Raw genomic sequence first — 20,874 nt, forward strand, 5'->3', positions numbered from 1 at the left:
GAGAAAGATAGCTATGAAACCCTGTAAAAGGCACTGCAAGACGATGCCTTTCGCTCTATTTCGCTAAAAAAACACCCGCAGAATGGAGTGTTTCTGCCTCCACTAATAACCCTCAGTTGCTTGCTTGGTATAACTCAAATGCTAGACTGACATATTCCCGACTGCAACACTTTAGTACTCAACAGCATCTGTCTTTCAGATGTGTTGAGTTTCAAAACAAAGACGTGCTTACTGGTAAGCATTTCAGATAAGAAAAATGTGTTCATTATGCAGGTAAAAAAAAAACTAGGAAAGAGGTAGGTGGAACTTGGTGTTGAGGAACTCGATATAACAAAGCAGACAGCAGGTTATCACAGAACTAGAGGATCATACGAATAAAAATAAATAACTACGAGACAGCCAGAATGTTGGATAGTGATGGATGAAGTAACACCAGTTAAAACAGACAAACAAAAAAGAACTGGCCAGGCAGCTACTGGTCGCCCCCTCCCTCGCAAAACTAAATGTGACCTCCTCAAAGCTGAAGCAAATTTCATAGAACGATAACACTTGGAAATAAAAGTTTCTTGGCTTTGAAGGGAGACACAGTAAAAGAGATTAATTGGTTTAGGTCGGCTAGTAACACAGGAGAAAAATAATTCACAGTGTAAAATAAAAGAGTGAAAAGTTGTGCTGCTTTTTTGTTAATAGACGTGGTCGAGTCAGTATACACACACGAGGACAGTGTCCCTAAAAACTACACGGTTCATGTGACCATTTCTCAAACGAGACATGTGCAACTCGGCGGTCGTTACCCATTGCTGCTATAGCGCCTGTCAGTTGAGAACATAGTGGATGCTCTAGGCTCTGAAAAATTATTACTGTTTTCAAGTGAAGATTACTGACGTTGTGGCGATAACTCTGACGTGCCAAGACGTGCTAGATGTAGGTAAAGAATAATTTTAATATCGAGTCATATTTTCGAGTATTGTCGCTGTGAATGAACTACAGCTGCATGATTTGATTGATATGTGGGGTTTAACATTCCAAAACCACCATATGATTACGAGAGACGCTGTACTGGAGGGCTCGGAAATTTTGATCACCTGGGGTTCTTTAACGTGAAACTACAGCTGGAACAACACACGTAAGGCTTGAAAGCGTCACGCATGTCTCTTGACGCATTTGTGCCAAATGACAATGCGTTCCACTATGGATTCAACACAAGCGGCCGCGCAGATGAATGAACCTTAATTAGCGTCCTGTCATGTTGCCCTTTGTGTTCTGTTCATGGTTGGATACAACTTTGAGCAGTGAATCAGTGACGTCCTCGATGCATTCCAGAGCAAGCTGGACAGCCAGCTGCTAGGTGGGCTATAGGCAACCATTCTGGCTTTAAAGCCGTGTTCTGCTGCTTTGTTCATGCATTGAGCACACTGCAGCCTCGGTGTTTCTACCCGTTCGCGTCGAATACTTCAAGGCAATAACCACAGAGTAGAGTCAAGCTGGGACACGACTTTGGCATTTAGTTTCACCGGCCCTATTAATTAATTATTCTACGATGGTAATCGAAGCCACTTTGTCGCGTGATGTACATGACGTTAAGCACAAGGAGGCGCTAGTTTCACTGAAAATTGACGATGGCATTGTGAAGTCGTTTGTTGAGGGTGCCACTGTCCCGGACGTCAACTTTTCAGTTTTTTTTGGCGATGTTTTTACCCGGTTCAAAACTGAGACTGCTCTGGTGAGTAACCTGGAACATTACTACAAATATTTATGATCTAAAAAAGGTTACCTTACCACGACCCCTGTATATTCGTCGCGATCTTTCGTAAATGGGATTTACGTTTTAGTGGCATAGAATAGGATCGTACATACATTTGGGGTGATAATGACAGTGCGAAACGTTGCGTGAAGTATAATTGACGATATATTTTAAAGTTATGCGGGTATTTCTGACAGTCATCGTCAGCATTTGGTGTCTTGGTGAAGCATTATTGAAATTGTGCAAATTTGTTTGTTTAATTGGGAGAATTCTCGGACCCACAAAAATATGTTGAAGCTTCAAAAAAAAAAAGATTCCATATAATTGCCTTAGCCAATACCACAGTGGTACAGCGGTAGTTGTTGCATAGTGGACAAATTTCGCACACCAATGCGGATGCGCAATTGTTTAGTAGACCAACAATTGCGTATTCGCAAGTTTCAGATGCGCGGGCACTGCCTCAAGGGTTTTCTCTATATCGGTAGCACGGTAATGGTTCACGCAGTTTCCAAAATGCTTCAGCGCTCGTCATAATGATGACCAATGACGAGCGGACGAAAGATAACAGTATGTTCATTGTGCTGCGCTGCACCAATTGTCAAACATTATTCAGAATAAATCTATCAGTTTTTGAAAAGGATTACTTAAAAATATTCTTTTAGAATTTAGAATCAGATTTATTAGGGCATTGAATTGTTCGTGCGCAGCACTCAGTGTTTTGACTTAGCGCTTGTTTTCTGCTTAATAAATGCAACATGCTATTGATGATGAGTTTCCTTGTTGGGGAATGTGGCTGAAAATGAATAGTGTTCCTTCAAGACTATGCAACTTATACTGGAAAGAGAAAGTGTACATAATGAGAAAGGAAGAAGAATTAACCTGGCTACATCTAGTCAGCTCTTCTGCACTGGCAATGAGAGAAGGTACTAAATACAATGGCAGAGATACTTATACAAACGCACTTGCACACTAGAAAAAGCTTTCATTGTTGACCTAATTACACCATGTCATACACGCTCATGACCCAAAGATGGTGACTTCCATTTAAAGTGAGAGTTTGAGGAATCACCTTATCGCGAAATGATGCTTTCTGCACTGAAAAACAATAATTGCGTGCTTTGAGGATCTAAATGTGGTGTCTGCTGCGCAGCGGTCTGCCCAGCGCACATGTCAGTACATGGAGATTGTAGGACCGTGGTAAGGAGTGGTTGCGCGGCAGTTTTAAAGACGACACTCTTTCTTGGGGACCTTCAACGCAAAACTTTTGGTCCGTCCGTCCGTCCGTCCGTCCATCCGTCCGTCCGTCCGTCCGTCCGTCCGTCCGTCCGTCCGTCCGTCTGTCTGTCTGTCTGTCTGTCTGTCTGTCTGTCTGTCTGTCTGTCTGTCTGTCTGTCTGTCTGTCTGTCTGTCTGTCTGTCTGTCTGTCTGTCTGTCTGTGTGCTCAGATTTTGGTGCACGTTAAAGAACCCCAGGTGGTACAAATTTCCGGAGTCCTCCACTTCAGCGTCTCTCTTAATCATAGCGTGGTTTTGGGATGTTAAACCCCACAAATCAATCATGTCTGTCTGTCTGTCTGTCTGTCTGTCTGTCTGTCTGTCTGTCTGTCTGTCTGTCTGTCTGTCTGTCTGTCTGTCTGCCTGTCTGTCTGTCTGTCTGTCTGTCTGTCTGTCTGTCTGTCCGTACAATTGTCTGTTTGTCCGCTCTTAACGGTACCCTAAACGGCACCAAAGTGCCAAACGATACTCCGAACGGCCGACCCCATCCGCAACACCCACCAACATTGCTCAAGATTCAGCGTTCATACTTGTGCGATTGTCAATTATAAAGCAAATATTGCGCATATGTTAACCCAGGTCAAAGGAACCAACCCCTACGTGGGTGACAAAGGGGTAGAATTTGAAACGTCATTGAGACGACCTCCTGATCGCCTCACGGCACTTTAGACTTGCGCATGAATGGACCTTTTCCGGGATCCAGCGTGGCAGTACGACCCCTCGCATCGGTTCGGCTTACGGCCCGACCAAGTGCTGTTCACGCGTCTAAAACTCGCCGCCTATTTAGGGCGGCGTGCATTGCGACACCGTGAGATTTCTGTCGACCTTTCGGCAAGGTCCGGCTTGCTTTTGGTAGTTCTCGGAAGCGGGCGGGCTTGCGACACGTGAAAGCATAGCCGACGTCGCAGTAAACGGGCGCCCGGTCGGTGCCTTGGATGAAAGCTGGTGCCCTGGCATGTCCGGGCTATTTTCGCGCCAATCCTTTCAAACGAGCTTGTAAGTAAAACCACGTGTGGAGAGCCAGTGGTTTCACATACAACGCACAGGAGACAGGCGGATTACTGCCCCGTCTGAAATAAGTCAACGTGTTACCAGGAAGGTCTTTGTTATGGTCGCAAATCTCATAATGCATTACTTTCAAGGAGCACTGACATCAAATTTACTCAAGCCAAGATTTTTGCCTCAGCGAGTAGCAATAGACCCCGTAGCAGTGATTAGCGACCTAAAACTCAACTGAGAGATGAATAACTATCACTTTTATTGATTTATATCACTCTTATCTAGCACTATTCGAAATTGCCGGCAATCCTGCCATTTTTAGTGCTGGGAACACTAGCAGTGGCACTGGCTCGTGGTCACTTCCAGATCACGCCACAGCTGACCACTTCTCCACAGAAAAGAGTGACGTCAGGCTCTGCTGCTCCGCGAAAATTTTGTCTGCTAGGCGGACGCATTCAGTCATGCCTTGTCACCTGCATTGCTGTCGTCGCCGTACAAAGTGTCGACTCGGGTTCAATACAATAGTCTTGATCTTGGAATCTCCGCGATTCGCGGTGCGCGAATTATTTTTGCTTCGATCGACCTTTTGCAGAACAGTGATTTCGAAATGAACGCCGTTCTGGGCAGCACTGCTGAGGAGCCCGAGGATGCACACTTCAGCCTTGTTCACTCGTGTGTCTCAGTTAGCTATTTTGGTATGTTTTGGCGTGCAAAGCATTCGGGTATACGCAGAGGGGTCAATGCAATATAGCTATTGCGAATGAGCATCAGCGGAGAAATATAATAAGTTTTCTGCTTGCCAGGTTGTTTTGTGCGCCTACAGATGACCCCATTTATTCAGCCTCTAGCTGTTAACACAGTATTACCACTTTTACGTGGACACAAAAAGCCTATAGATGAACTAAAATTCAACGCTACCTGCGTGTTCCTTGTTAGTGATGATATCTGACTATACGCTGTTCCCCTTTTGATAGCTTGTGGTCGTGCTGATGTGTAACACATACGGGATTAGAAAAGACACCCTCATTGTGTTTTTTCGTGCTTCGAACTAGACGACTGCAATTCACCTGCAACTCACAACGATTCCCCGACATGCTGACCGGCAAGCACTTGTTTAACCATGCCCTTTTATTTCGCCGTTCTTTTAAAGGTGGTTTTTATCTTGATAATTTCATGAAACCATTCAAACGGCTTAGACGAAGATCAGACGCGACGAGCGAGTACGTTTCTGCGCTTCGGCGCCAGTCGGTGCCAAGATGAGACCACTCGAATCGTACACGTCATCGCTACTAGGGCATCGTCACTTAGGATGGTATTTGTAGAAAGTATCACACCGAACACGTAGAACTATCTCGGTGTCACAGGGCAGTCTATTTTCCGTTTTTTCTCCTTAGCTTTTCTACGCTGTTTCACATCGAATTAAAATCACTTCCACGCGACGGATTCCGTTCAAATTTCGCCAAGACCTATGCATACCAAGCGATCGAATGATGGGCACATCTCGATCTTGAAGTTTGATGTCAGTGATCCTTTAAGTTTAAATAGCTGTGCGTCCGTTGAGCTTGCCCTTGCCTCGAGGACTTTTGTTGAATTCTGCTTTATTTACATTTTGGTTGTTGTGTTATTTGGAGCGAGGGTATGAGCCCTCACACGTGAATGATGTTGGCGTCATTGTGATGAGTTTTTGATTGACCAAGTGTACTGTACTATCAGGACAAACAGGCGGTGATTGGCCAAAAGTTGTATAAGGGCGGAGCATTAAGGGAATAAGAAGCAGCTCCGGTGTTCCGGCAAGCGTTCTGAACCGAGCTTAAAGGCACCGTCGGCTCTGCCGAATCACGCAGGGTCACCATACTGACGGTTCATTTCCAAAGAGTTTTCATTTTCGGAAACTTATATGTCTACAACTGTGTTTTATATTATATACAGTCCATAAATATAAGTTTTTTCTCAACTTTACTGAAACTTCTACCAGTTTTACTTCTTCTTCAAGCAACCAGCAAGTCAATCGCTGCTATTTGCACAGCGGCAGCATGTTACCGTATTTACTCGCATAATGTGTGCCATCGCATGGTTGGCACACCCCTAATATTTTGTCAGTTTTACGAAAAAAATATTTGCTTGCATATTTTGCGGTCCCCGATCTGCCCGAGTCGCCTCGCCACCACGCGCAGGAATAGACTGAATACATGTTGGCGGGCTCGCCAGACATCCGCCCCGCCGATCAGGCGAATGCAGTCCATGGGCTACGAGTGCGAAGTCTCTTGTTCCGAAGAGTACCCCCGAACTAGGCTTTCTAGGATACCATGCACGTATCTTAAAACCTGTTGACGGGTGTCCGGAACTGCTCAAGCATTTCTCCCCTTCGGTCTCTTAATTTCTACTATCGTGTGAATGCACGCTTGCGTCGTGGCACAGACAACTTTTGGCACCAGAGGCGTGAGTGGGCCTGTTGGGCCTGTCGCGCCAACTGTCCCTCTCGTTCTCTGCGTCCGCGCTGCAACGCAAGCTTCCTGGATTTTGGAAGTTTAGGTTTCGCCATCCGTCCTTCGCGTTTTTACTGGGCTCTTGCAATGAAGCAGTAAGCATATATATGGCAAAATTCAAGCTCGCTGTTGTAAAGTTTGCCGAAGAGAACGGGAAAGCCACCGCCAAGCACTAGAGCATGAAGTTCTCCAACGTGTGACGATCGGCGCGATCAGTATTAAAAAAAAGAGTGCACGCTTGCTCATACAAGCTTTCTGCCGCCAAAGAAGGGCTTTTTAATTATGTGCGAACGCTTTGGTCCCTTGGTATCGCCGCGTCGTGGGACCTAGGTTCTCCTAGCATTGTTGAGAAGAGATTCAAGGAAATGGGACATTCGATCGCGCCGGACAGAACCGAGGGAGATGCGCTTTGAGAGGGTCGTGGCAATGGCCGCGACGATTATTCTCAATCGGTCCTCTTGATCAGTTATTCCGACTAGACCACGCGTGACCGTATCTGACTGGTTAAAGCAACGTGCTAATTCTGTTAAATGAACAAATACACTTGGTTCATGCTCCAGTTTATTTTCTTTACTTTATTGTATATACTTGGCGTTTTAGGACTATAACACTATATTATAGGTTCGCGAAATCCCCGCGTAGTTGGCGCACCCGCTTCTCGGAGCCCCAGAATCGCAAAAAAATGTGCGCAAATTATGCGAATGAGTATGGTACTTCCTCCCACTTTGCTTATCACCTCGGGTGGTGCGTCTCGGGTACTGAGCGCAGAGAGTTCCTTTCACACCATCAAAAAAAAAAAAACCTGAACTTTACTGGCGCAGTAGGACAGGATTGGCTTGCTGTTGATGGAGTTGGAAGCATTGATTGATATGTGGGGTTTAACGTCCCAAAACCACCATATGATTAGGAGAGACGCCGTAGTTGAGGGCTCCGGAAATTTCGACCACCTGGGGTTCTTTAACGTGCACCCAAATCTGAGCACACGGGCCTACAACGTTTACGCCTCCATCGGAAACGCAGCTGCCGCAGTCAGGATTCGATCCCGAGACCTGCGGGTCAGCAGCCGAGAACCTAAGCCACTAGACCACAGCGGTGGGGCTGGAGTTGGAAGTAAAAGGTGGGTAAGACTACAGACGAAGAAGGTACAGAAGGAGCGGCTGATTACAAATCGGTGCCGTACTAACGGACACTGCGACAAGTAGCTGTGGGAGCTCGACGCCGCAGATAGTGTTGTCTAGCTGGAGGACAACGAGGAGTGACTGGTTGAAGGTAGCCCTCGACGAGTCACCACCAGCAACCCACAACCACACCCGACATCGAACATGGTCACATCTCGTTCAATGGGAAGGGATCATAATTTTTGTGTAGCAGAAAGGCATTCGCCATGCCACCATTTGTCATTCTACGGAGTAGCATGGTACCAGCTACACACTTTCAAGAAATTTCGTGCAAGCTTTTTTTTGATGCTGTGGCTGTCGACGATGGGGGATTATGTTAGCGCTATTGTAATCGGTCTTACCATTCGACGTCCCACTCATTACGCAATTCCCATTGAGTGACGCCTGGCTGTTTTTTTGCTGTTCTAAAGCGCTTTACGGCACACAGTAAAATCCAGGTTCTTTGCTCGTTGGGAAAGCAGCTCTCACCACTCGGTACCCGAGACGCACCACCCGAGGTGGTATAGCGAATTGGGAGAAGAAACGTACTGCCGCTATGCAAATAGCGGTGATTGACTTGCTTTTCGCTTGAAGATGAAGCAGAATTGCTGGAGAAGTTCTAGTACTGCTTAAAAAATTTGTATTTACAGACTGTAAAGAAGTTACATAAATACGGACATTAAAGTTACAAAAAAAGAAAACACTTAGGAAATGAACCGTCTTCTGTAGGGCGACGCCAGGAATTCGGCAGAGCCGACGGTGCTCTTTCTAAACAAGTCAAGTTGAAGATGTGGCGCGTACCCACGCTGGGGGAATGGCCAAGAACCAGATCGTTTTCATGGAAGACTTCTTTAATAACAGGTTACGAATGATCTACTTGCGAGTGAGAAAAAGAAACATGAAATAGGACGAATTCGATAGTGCAATAGTAAATAAACTGTAGTGTAATACAAAGAAGCGGTGCATTGGATTAAAAATGAATTGTGAAAATAATAAGATCTACCGGAGAGTGGTTTCAACACTTAAACCTCTTTGAACATTTGACGAACTCCTGCAATGCGTAGGCGATTTTCCCATCGATGTGGCCAAAAGACAAAGCCTCAAAAGAAAGCACACTTTTTGCATTTAAGCCTGTTCTTAGGAGGTGGCAAACGATACCTAAAGTGTTTTTGCGTAAGGCGGAGTATCTGTTACAGGAAATGAGGTAATGTTCGGTTGACTTATTTACTCCGCAAAAAGAGCAATGAGTGCCAGACACGCTCTGGGGAAATATAAATTTAGCTGCGGAATTTGACAATGCAGTCTAGTGATAGCGACTTCCATTCCTCTTGTTTGACATATTTTACTACTGCAATGATACACGAAGTGCCTGAATTATGATGTCACCATCAGTGAAGGTGCAGAAAATTTTTCTAACAGCTGTTTCCTTCTTAGTCTAGTGCCTAAAAAATTTAGATGCCGGTAATACCTCAATGACCGGCCCATTTAGAGGTGACTTTGCAAGCGCATCTGCCATTTCATCGATAAATAAGCCCTTATGCCCGGGAACTCAGACCAAGTTGATCATAATGAGATGCGAGGGACCTAATGCTTTGAAAGCACTCCGAGCATGTGAGTTCTCATCTGCAGTAAGGGAGGCACATACTGATAGTGAATCCATCAAAATTACTGCCGAACTTACTGCTGCCGTTATTTGACGGAAAGCTAGAATTATCACTAAAAAATCTGCTTCAAAAATAGGCACGAAATCTGGAAGGCAAAGAGAAAAGGACCGATCTAGAGTAAGAGAAAAAATACGAATTCCATACTTTTCATCACTTTGTGACGCATTAGTCGCTAAGATGTCTGGTTGTATTGACGCGTGTGCTAAGTAATTTCTTCATGTAGCTTCTAAAAAAAAAATAAAAAACTAAGCGGCATTATTTTGAATTTTTTGGGAAGATATTGTAAAACTGGTATTTAAGAACATTGTTAGTAGTACTGATTAAAGGAACACTAATAATTTTAGCGCCTAATTCATCCAGAAAGCTATGTATAACCAGAATTTGAGGCGTATGAATCTCGGCCAGTATTGTACAAAAAACACGTCGGGACGGACAACAAAAAACTGTTTCTAAGCGCCTTACCGTTGATTCATACAGCCTGAGAAAAAACTGTGTAGCTAATAATTTAAAAGGAGTAGCAAGGAAGGGAAGCCTAGCTTCCAAATACAAGACCTTGATTGCTACAAACTTGGCGAGGCCTAAGCATAGTTTGAAGACTTGTCTCTGAATGACTACCAGAGGATGTATCTTGTAAGTAGGTGCCCTTGCGTATAACACGCGCTGGGTGAACATACATAAAATACACTGAGACAAAATATTTCTCCGCATACCTAAGCAAATGTTTTTCATTTGGCTTAACAATCCCACTGCACGAACTGCTGCAAGCACACTTGCTTGATACCCACTACAGCATTAATAATCAAAACTTTAGGGTAGTAGGCCGGCATTCGCTAATATATTTTTTCGTCATTCTTCTGAGAAGCGCGTTATCCGCTGACACTTGCAAAGAATTTTGTGGCAATTGTTCATGCAGTGGCTGACGACGATGAGGAATTATGCCTGAAGTGGGTATGCACTGCAGTTGATAGCCGAACAAAAACGAGCTTTCAAAATGAGTTGGAGCATTCGCATTCTGCGACGACTGCTTGTTCTTTCGTTGTTTTAAAATTCTTTAAAGTCGTAATAATGCGATTGCTTTCCGGACATCAAGCCTGCCTAAGGCAAGTTTGCCAGCAAGTCTCAAGCTCTGACGTGGTTAAGTGGTGGAATACTGGGCTGGCAACCAGCGGTTTGGGGTTCGAGTCCCAACTGTGTCGTTGGTTCTAGGTTTTTTTTTTGCTAATTTCACGCGATATGCTTACGGACACGGGTGGCGGCGAAGAACTGTGGTGCTTCGCGAGACCCGAGTTGTGATCTCATAACAGCTTTCGCTGTAAAAGTCATAGAGGTGAGGGCAAGCTCAAAGGCTACACGGGGTTTGTGGCCATAACAATGTCATCTCTGTACCACGTCAACTTCTTGACGACGGGGCAATAATCCACCTGTCCCATGTGCACTCTAAGAGGAACCGCTGACTGTCCGCACGTGGTTCTACTTACGAGCACATTAGCAAGGATAAGTGCCGAAGCAGTTGAAGACATGCCAATGCGACAGTATGCACCAAAGGCGCCGACCCGTTCATCACGACTCATGGTACGCTTTCACGCCTCGCAAGCCCACCCGCCCGCTTTTGAGAGCCACTAGAAGTAAGCCGGACCGTGGCAAAAGGGTGTCGGGGATCTCACCGCATCGCAATGCGAACTCGCGACTTTAAAACGGCGGCCCCTCGTAAGCGCCCGAACAGCACGCGGCTCCATAGGCTGCATCCGAACTGATGCGAGGGTTCACCCGGCCACTCTGAGTCCTGGAAGGGGCCTCATTCACGCGTAGGCCGACAATGCCGTGAGGTGATCGGGGGGTCGTCACAATGACGTTTCTAATCCCACCAATTTTGTTGCCCACGTGGTATCGTTTTTCTGAGTTAACAGGAACTCGAAACACTCGGCAGTCTCAGGCACTGCTGTATTTCGCGGGGTACCATGCGGGCACCGCAGTGTCTTTGCGGACACGGCTAATCCGGTCGGACATGGTTTGACTGAGTGCTATCAAAGCAATTCTACATGCCGGACCAAATGCAGTGCAACGGTTGGTTGGCTGCTCAAGCTTACCGCACAAAGTTAACAAAAGTAAACCAAAAACTGCCGCGCAATTACCCCTTCTTACCATGGTCCTACACACACAGTAATGCGAATACTTTCGCTATACATAAAGCCTTAGTTGGGTCAGTTTGCAAAGGAGTTGTGAGGGCCGCTATAGCTAGTGGTAGAATACCAGTCTGGCGCGCAGGGGACCCGGGTTCGAATCCGATTGTGTCTTTGGTGTTCTTTATTCACTAATATTTTTTCTCATTTTGCATAATAGTGGTTAAGGGCATCCGCGGTGGTGGACAACTATACGGCGCATGCGACTCTTGTTGTGATATCACAACAATGTTTGCTGTAAAAAAACGTCACATGATTTTCCGTCCTCTAGTACCTGCGTGTCTGCTGCATGTAGGCGGTACGTATAGGAAGGAAACACTTCTAAAACGAGTCACGCCGACTCAAGCAAACACATAAAATAGAGAAGGTCACAACACGATCACCGTCTTGTCGTTTCAATGGCGGTACAAAGCATGTGCGTTACCCACCTAATTACTAAGCTCTGCATTGATTTGTTGCTTGCTGTCAAATGAACGAAAACCGAGTTTCGGAGATAATTTTTTCGGCACGTGTATTTCTGACACTTTCGCAATTACTTTTGGTGCGTTTAAATAATTCATTTTTTAATTTACCATGCACTTTATTTCGAACAGGAAACGCAAGTTTCGAGAGAGGATATTAATCCACTGTTTTTCATTTCTACGTTTTTTTATTTCGCTAATTGTTTGTTGGCTTACTCTATTGTCCGGAGTTCAAACTTTACCTAACTGGGCGTGAGTGGTGTAATAAATGACAAAACAACTTCAGTTCGAGACAATCTCGTGCATTCTTTCGTAATTGCATTTTGGACAGAATAAGCAACCTACGAACTGATTCGAGTCAGACTTCTCGCTATTTGAAAGAAATGCCCTGGCATCATGGCTATCTGGCGAGAGCTTGTTTTAGATTATGCCAATGTTTGACATAATCTCCCGAAAAACAAAAGAAAATAAACGTGCTATCAAAAGGATGGCTACAGTCAAGTTCACTTACAACGCTACCGGTTTTAAGAATATATCGGATATAACAACGAGAAGCTGCAACCCCGTCAACTTTTGTATGTTGTCTATAGTGAAATGACCCGCTTACATCAATGTCCGGATTTCGCAATATCGGTTATAACAATGAATTCTGACTGTTGGGTGTTCGTGCCAAAAGGAAATAAAAACCAAATTCTGGGAAAAGAAAGAAAACGAGAAATCCAGCCCGCCACACCAATGTCCCACAGCGCCTTTTCACAGTCGCAATAAGCTTCACCGCATTACGTTATAAAACTGCAGAAAAGCTGGCTTTTAAAATCTGCTACGGCGCGGGAGTGGTGCTCATTCGGACATGGAATTTGAGTAAAGAGTTGACACTTGGTAGAGTTTCAGCATCCGTAATTTCAAAGGTCGTCATATGTTGGCTGTATACGGGGTTCTTGGCAGTCTCGTGACATTGTCCAAATATTCAAGCACGTCCGAGGACTTGGCAGCTTTGTCATCCTTATGACCAATGTTTATTGGATCCCACCCGATGATATTAAAGTGTTCTCGCAATATCCTGTCATCCCCTTATTTTTTCGTATGACCCCTTAAAAGCGATATAACACTGAAATTTTTGTGCCACTTGAGTATCGTTATAAGTGGGTTTAACTAAATGTAACTTAGCAAAAAAGAAAACAAATATAATTCTGCGTACTAATGCATTTAGAGCGTCTTAAAAACACAACAAAGCTTATGCATGTACTCGTTTAAAGTGCACGTGGAACAGTTTCGTTGTTTACAAAAGGGTTATGGATTCTTGATGGGCTATACTATTGACTTACTTCCTTTTGTGTCGTTTCTAACGACACAAAAGGAAACAGTGAAAAAAATGTCACATGGGCCTCCAGAATTTCGCCGTTCTTGAAATTTGGCCTCCAGGACATAGGTTTGATCGTGTGACATTTGTGTCAACATTTAAGTGTCATAATCCGTAGATCACCGCGGCGGGCAATAAATGTAAAAGGCAGACTAAGAGGGGAACCAGAGATTTTAAGCGGGCTACCGTGTGCTGGCTGTAAAGAAGGTATAAAATAACAAAAAAAAAGAAGAGTCATTGATGAAACTACAATGTCAATATGACGATAGTAACGCCTAAGTGGTGCTAAAAATCTCTACCAATCAATGGACAACCAGCCTGTATTTATTCAAACTAGTTTCTCCAAGAAACCGCATCGTCATACCGACTCGCTCGACAGGATGTGCAGGTAGAATTTTATCTCCTTTTCCTACTATTGCCATCTCACACTCTTGGTGTGTAGCAACCTATATATGCCGCCTTTAGAAATCAATGCGCACGTATTGAATATAAGTCGGTGTGCACTGAACGAGCATGCTGACTCATCTTGTGATGTGCCTCTTACGTGTGACAAAAAAAAAAAACACCCAATCAATGTGTATCATCCCCTAGATCGAGCTTCTTGCTCGTTTGCATTTTTATTTCGTTGTCGACGCATAAATCGCTGGGCAGGCGTTGTACATACGTCTGTAGCATTTGATTGTGATTGTGTCCACAAGTGGATACGTGTCGCCTCGAGGTATGTCACTTGTGGCTTCCTGCTTGAAAACATGTTTGAGCCTGTTCGAGAAAATACTTTTATTTGCGCATACCCTCCCACGATTGAAGAACAACAAGTATTTGCCGTCAATAGCAGATTCAGGCTCTTCCATCAGAAGTTATCCGAATGGGAAAGGCTTTTTTGCAGGCACACAAGACTGCGAATTTAGCATGTGGGAAGGACGATCACAGCAAATGTATTCCAGCCATAAAGGCTACCCTTCAAATAATAATTGACATTTGTTCTCGCCTCGCTTGGTGTAATGGGTCACGCCAGTGACAGCCTACACAGATTGAACATTGGCCTTGGGTGGTTGTTCACATTCTCATGTCAAAAAAGTGATAACGCAGGCCGAGCCGAAAAGAACGAAACGGCAAATGATGTTGTCTGACATAGAGTTCATGGCTCCCTATGTTTTTGAACTGTTTGGGATGTAAAGTGGCACGAAGGCTGAAGTCCAATTATGCATTAGTACGACGACCATCACAGTGCTGGGCACTAAACGAATATACATACAAGCGGGCCTGCTGTTCTGGCAGCGTGCATAAATTAAGTGGGTCACAGCCTTGATTTTCATCAATACAAAAATATTGTCGCAACGCACTGCAGTGCTGCAGTGGCTGTGATGGGTATAACGTTTTCCTACTGAATAGAGGATTGCAAACTTGTATGAGTTAGCGGTTGTGCATAGAACAACCCCTTTCAGGTCACTTGATTTTGTTTTTCTCCAAGCGTCAAAAGTATTGTATGGAGAAATTGTTTGCATAAAAGGAAAGATACAGGATTGAAAGAAAAAAAAACAGAGAAATATCGTGTTAAATGATTTGAACTAGAAATTTCGTATTATTCTGCGTTGAACAGCTTGCACCTGCCAAATAAGGTCTTCATTTCTACGTATCCTTGTGCGTGTATACCTAAAAATGCCCAAGAGTGGCACTTCATTTATGTGATTATTATGTCAATTGAAATGTCATTATCGATGCCAATCTTCGCTGTACCTCAGTAGTTATGGCATTGAACTGCCTATCCTTAGGGTGCACAATTTATTGTGGCTGCGGCAGCCGTCTACAAATGATAGTGGTATGCAAAGATGCCCACCTGTACTTGATATATTGATTACCATGTTGATATTATTGTGTTGACCCCAAATACAACGTCTATCATAATAGTATCGGGGTTTTTGCTTGTGAAATTGCAGGATTTTTGGTTAGCACATTCTAAAAGCCTGTAAACGCCGGTACTGTAGGATAGTACGAAACGGGAACCGAAATGAGGGCCGGGTGGAGTAATAAAATGTGACGATGGTCGCTGTGATCCTCCAGAACTTAGCGGACATATTCCGAAGCCCGCTTTTTTAAAACAATCAGTGAGGAAAGAAAGCAAAAGCTGACCAGAACTTCTGGTAGAATATTGTCAGTTCTGTTGCGGGTGTTAATAGTGGCGGGTGATAATCACCTTCGCCGTGATCGGGGTACACATGTACCTCTTTTCGTTAGTGTAGCTACATAAAGAAACGAGTGTCCTTCTCCTCGTCGTCGTCATCATCATGATCATCATCATGATCATGATCATCATCGTAATCATCATCATCATCATCATCATCGTCGTCGTCGTCGTCGTGATCGTCATCATCATCATCATCATCTTACCCACGCCCATTGAAGGGCAAACATCTCTCCGGTGTTCTGACCATCAACCTTGTATTGTGCTTGCTGCGACCACGTTATCCTTGCAAACTGTCGAAATTAAAAGCCTTCCGCAGGAATCCCCTGAATACCTATTTCAACTGGTCATAAAAATTAGAAAAAATGTGGGCGTGGCACTTGTCGTGACTGATATCGAACGGCACACAACCCAAGCAAAAAAAATGTGGTTGTGCAATTTGAGCAGACACAAAACCGGGACAACATTTTGATGAAGGCGCACGCAGCAAGCCTGAAATGTTCTGATCTCGGCATTGACTCTCAGTCAGCTGGATTTGCAAATGAACATCTGTGCTCAGAGCTGAAACAAATTTTTAGCCAGGCTACGGTGCACAAGAGCGAGAGTGGTTGGAAATTTGTCTGGGTTCGCGATGGTAAAATCCTCGCTCGGCAGACTGATAATGCATCGAAGATCAAAACTTAATACAGTGATGACGTCAACTATATGCACACGTCATTGTGAAATTGGTGCAGCGAAAGAGGCGGTTTGTGTTGTGGGCACAGATAATACGGTGCCACTGTAAACTAAAATTTTAGTTTGTTTCATGTTTATTTTTTTGTTGCCAAGTGGGTGAAATACCGCGTATGCTCATAATTCTGCGTTTATGTTGGTTCATGAAATATTTGTTTTACGATGGCACTTTAAAGAACCCCAGGTGATCTAAATTTCCGGAGCCCTCCACTATGGCGTCTCTCATAATCATATAGTGGTTTTGAGACGTTACACCTCACATATCTATCAATCATGAAATATTTGTTTTACGATATCACGACCAAATGCCTGCGTGTGTGGTTTTTGGAGGAAATTTACATTTGACTCACCCTCGTTGTCTTAGAATGCACCAGTGCTCATGGAAAATTTGTATGATAAGAATAGCTCTAGCTAATCTTGTCTTGAACTTGTCATTCAAATGCATGATTTACATCGCAGTCAGCCCAGACTTTCAAATGCACAATTTCCTGTTGTCAAGTCAGCATATGAAATGACCAGTGTGACAGTTAGTCCGTCAGAGTTAAGGCACAATGCGGTCGAGCAACTAGCTCTGCGTTATTGGACCTTTTCATTGCAAACTTATCACTAATCATATGGTGGTTTTGGGACGTTAAACCCCACATATCATCAAATGAACTTACCACGTGAAAGCCTGTTTTCTGAGACAGCAAACATTACACTTAGTGATCATTTGCCAATATATTTAGTTATTGATAAGTGTGGTATTGAATCAAACCCAAACTACAAATTTTGGTGCTAGAATACAAACGAAAACTCTCTTTCGCTGTTTAGAGATGCGATTTCCAGTACTAATTGGGCAGCAGTCTTCTCCTGCTCATCAGCTAACTCAGTTTATAGATGTTTTATGCAGACAATTTTCCGTATTTAAAAGTGATGTTTTTCCCTACAAAGAAATAAAAAAGAGTTGAAACGTTTGCGGAAGCCTTCATTCCCAAGGAACCTGTTAAAAGTCATCAATGAAAAAAGAAATAGCAATGTATACTATTTCGAAAATATTGCGATCCAAAAGCATTGGGCTCCTTGCGAAAATATAAAAATAACTTGACTTAACTTATGAAAAGAGAAGCCAAACACAATTATAATGATTGCATGTACGAGGGCGTTCCAGTGGTCGAGGAGATGTGTGGAAGTTAAATTAAAGTAATGCATATTTTAAAGCTAATTTTAGTGTATAAGAGATAACTGAAGGTTATCGAACATACAGGGGCAAAGAATTGGCTGAGAAATGTGGTAATCATTTTACTTTTTTAGTGGACAGTGCCAGTGACACTACCGCACTACATTACATGCCCGTACGAACAGTAGCTTTGTCGGTTTATTTCCCCCAACAGATGAATACGCCATTAAAATTGTTTGTAAAAAAACTAAAGAAAAGTGAATTAGAAGATATTGATGGTTTAAAAATGGCACCAGTTTGTTCGGTGATAGGTATATAAGCGGTGCCCTTGACATAAGTTTATAACCTAAGCACAGGCATTTTCTCACATCAAATGAAGCATGCAAAAGTTACAGTGCTGTTTAAGGGAAGAGACAAAAATGATTTGAAAAACTATAGATCTATATCAGTTCTACCCTTGTTTTGAAAGCCTATAGAAAAATTATTATTTGTAAAAATGTCGACTTTTTCGCAAAACACTTGGTAGTTATTCTAGCATAGTGAGGTTTTTGGTCAGAGATGTTGACAGAGGTAGCATTGTTACGGCAAAAGAAAATTATATTAGGCGACATGGAGGACAGGAAACTTACCGTAGGCGTATTTGTTGACTTCTTCAAAGCCTTTGACCGGATAAATCACAATACTCTCTTACGAAAACTGTCCCATTGCGGCATTATAGAGAAATGCACTGAATTTAATCACCAGTTATTTGAGCGATAGGGCAACTGTAAGTATAAACTCAGAACAGTCATCTTTGCAAAAAAAAAAAAATGCTCGAGCTGTACTCCAAGGTAGTATGTTGGGGCCGTTACTCTTCATTACTTACAAAAACGACATTATCATTTAAATTGCACAATCAAATAAGTCGTATATACACATGACACTTCTTTTTTCTTTTCAGGCATATGCATATGATCTAATTTCAACAGCAGACTCGACACTAAATGACTTTTTGCATGGTCGACTACTGATTCTCTACAATTAAAATGTTCCAAAACCAAAGCGGTTATGTTTTGTTCAAAAGGAACAACGTACGAGGCTACTTCAAAACTTCATCTGCGTGATTCCGTGATTGATCTTTCTTCGAAGGCTCAAGCTTCAGGCATTGTTTTTCATGAGCATATGTTGTGAGATTCAGATAGTGAACTGGTAAAAAAGAAGTTAAGTAAGGTACTCGGTACGCTTAGGAGATGTCAGTCATTACTACCGATTACTTAGATGTTAGTTATCTACCACACGCTTTTTTTCTTCCCAGTTATATTATGGTCTTATGGTATGGGGTAACGGCACCTTACACTCTAAAGTGAAATTACTGACACCTCAAAGAATGCTTTACGTTTTATCGTAAATGCGCACATCTCGTCTTTATTCAATAATTTTAGTCTTAAGATTTCAAAACATGTATGAACATTGCTTATTAGCGCTTCTGAAAAATTTCAATGAAGAAACGAAATGACAACCTTATCTCCATAGTATGCTTAAAGCGCAGCACTTCGTCTCGACCTACTAGACAGCTCGACTATTGGAGGGTTCCTCGATGCCGAACAAACTACGGTCTCCAAATGCTGAAACATTCACTCTCACAAAAAGTGAATGAATTAAGTTTTTCATTGCAGCGATTGCGCCTTCTATAGCGACAAGACATGTCTAGTCGATTTTTAGTTACATTAAGCAAAAATGAAAAAAAAAAGTTTCTTTGTGTTTTCTGATTCCTACTTCTTGTATTTCTTTAAAGAGTGAAATGTTGCTTACACGTATAAAATATTTATTATTTTTCTACTTTCAACTATGTATTTGTGTCTACTGTTTTAGTTGATCTCATGAATGCTGTCAGTCTTTCTGCCTTCTTTTGTTGGGATGTGGGGCTATTCAAGGTGTGTTTGTATCGCAGCTTTTTTCCCGCATTACACACAACACATTGTATCTTTGTTTTGATTTAAAAAATTAATGTCACTCTGTAAATAAGTGGTAAACAAACTTCAAACTTAGATCTCATCGCCCACCTAACTTTCTGTCTAATCCTCGAGTGCTTGTACTCTCTTAAAATCCGGTCTTTCAGTCTTATTGACCATTTATTATCTAGAATACATGGGTGGCGTCACGTGGTCACAAATGATCTTTAAAAAAAAGAAGCAAAAAGACATAGTTGCTGGACAACGTGATGATGAATCAGGTTTTATAGTGGTGGTTATGCCCATGTTGTAAGTAAACGTTGTTTGGTCTTTCCTGCTATTAATTTTGTGGGATCTGAGAAACCTTTGTAAAAGTTACGAGTCTTTTTTTCGTCAACGCTGATAAGTGATAGCGATGCCGATAACACTCTTTGTAAACAGTTTTTTTACGATGAACGTTCTGCTTTCACAAAACTGTGTGCAACTTTGGTTAACCTTTTTTATTCGACTTTCTTTAAAACGTTCGCGATCATAAGATGCAGATGAATTAAGCTCACTAAACGCTCGTCATCAAGTAAAGTCATTTTACCACCTCACGAGCCATGCTTTTCCGACACTTCCCCGATTCCTCAATAGATGCCACCAGTCTCTCAGCTAACACCTTTTCAGGCTGCCACTCACGTGCATCGGATCATACGCGAAGCGAAGGCGCTGCCAGTATTCTCACCACTGCAAACGAAAGCTTATGCGATGTTCGACGGCGTAACGTGGCCATAGTTAGCAGAATACATACTTCCACTAATCATTCAGCAATCTATCTACACAGGATGCGTGCCAGAAGACTCAAAGTCCGAGTTCATAATACCAATATCTAGGTCCGGTGACAGTTCTCTTCCAAGCAATTACAGACCCATATCGTAAACGCAATTATCTGCAAGTTACTGGAACACACAATACACAGACATATCATAACATATCTAAACGACAACAACGTACTTTTTATAAATCACCAATCGCTTTCGCAAAAGCTTGCCCTGTCAAACCCAATTGTTCTTGAATTAGTAACAGATGTTCATCAATCACTGTCCTCATCAATGCACGTTGACGCAATCTTCATCAATTTTTTTGAAGGCAACTATCGTGTCCCTCAGAACCGCTTGATTTTAAACGTACGCAATGTGCAGGTTGACCACATTACAACAAAATGAATCAAACATTTCATAACAAAGCGAGAACGGTTTGTCAAAATACAAGTTCATATCTCAAACAGACAACACGTCATTGTCAGGGGTACAGCAGGGGTCAGTGCTGGCCCCACTTTTTTGTTTTTTTTTTCATTCTACATCAACAATATTGTAACTGACATAAATGCATCTGTTAGAATGTTTGCGGATGACTGCGTAATATATAAAAAAGAAAATGACGTCTCCCATCGACATTATTCACTTGCAGTCCGCCGTCGGTGAACTGACATATTGGTGCAGCGTATGGCAGAGGCAAATAAATACAGATAAAACAAAGCCTCTTAAGTTTAGCACGGCAGCA

At 43.0% G+C, this 20,874-nt stretch overlaps 1 protein-coding gene across 3 annotated transcripts in view; it reads left to right on the top strand.

Moving 5' to 3' along the window:
* Positions 1–1,370: 1,370 nt before the first annotated feature.
* LOC119187654 (uncharacterized) overlaps positions 1,371–20,874 on the top strand; it is an 87,975-nt gene continuing 68,471 nt past the window's right edge. Inside the window, exon 1 of one of the 3 annotated variants that reach the window (XM_037435738.2) lies at positions 1,371–1,723. In XM_037435738.2, coding sequence (XP_037291635.2) covers positions 1,541–1,723 — 183 coding nt within the window. In that variant the 5' untranslated portion in view covers positions 1,371–1,540. The remainder of the gene's footprint in view (positions 1,724–20,874) is intronic. The other 2 variants (XM_075878454.1, XM_037435739.2) reach the window with 2 other exon arrangements.

The sequence above is a fragment of the Rhipicephalus microplus genome, chromosome X (genome assembly GCF_043290135.1).
Source record: "Rhipicephalus microplus isolate Deutch F79 chromosome X, USDA_Rmic, whole genome shotgun sequence".
Lineage (NCBI taxonomy): Eukaryota > Metazoa > Arthropoda > Arachnida > Ixodida > Ixodidae > Rhipicephalus > Rhipicephalus microplus.